Raw genomic sequence first — 375 nt, forward strand, 5'->3', positions numbered from 1 at the left:
CAAGTGATTCAAATGCAGCTTCAGGTGCAGATGCAGATGCAGCAGCAACAGCAACAGGAACAGCAGCAGCTATCCAGGATCGACAAGCTGCTGCTGCTGCTGCTGCTGCTGCTGCTGCAGCAGCAGATATCGAGCAGCAAGCTGCAGCAGCAAGCACAGGAGCACCACCAAGCGGGGTCACCGATGCAGCTGAGGATACTGCAACGCCTCCTGCCCCAGCCAGTGAAGATGCAGCACCAGCAGCAGCAGCAGCAGAAGGAGAAGCAGCAGCAGAGGCAGCATCCACACAAACAGCAGAAACGGCGCAAACGCTAGCACCACCAGCACCAGCAGCAACAGCTGAAGCACCAGCACCAGCAGCAGCAGCAGCAGCAG

At 58.7% G+C, this 375-nt stretch overlaps 1 protein-coding gene across 1 annotated transcript in view; it reads left to right on the forward strand.

The window, feature by feature from the left end:
• Nucleotides 1–375, forward strand: part of EMH_0033720 (uncharacterized protein) — a gene marked incomplete at both ends in the record, with an annotated part of 3,641 nt that overhangs the window by 2,841 nt on the left and 425 nt on the right. Inside the window, one exon of the mRNA XM_013494783.1 lies at nucleotides 25–373. Within this exon, the coding sequence (XP_013350237.1) occupies nucleotides 25–373 (349 nt within the window). The remainder of the gene's footprint in view (nucleotides 1–24; nucleotides 374–375) is intronic.

Source organism: Eimeria mitis, genomic scaffold (assembly GCF_000499745.2).
Source record: "Eimeria mitis Houghton genomic scaffold, Emh_scaff1284, whole genome shotgun sequence".
NCBI lineage: Eukaryota > Apicomplexa > Conoidasida > Eucoccidiorida > Eimeriidae > Eimeria > Eimeria mitis.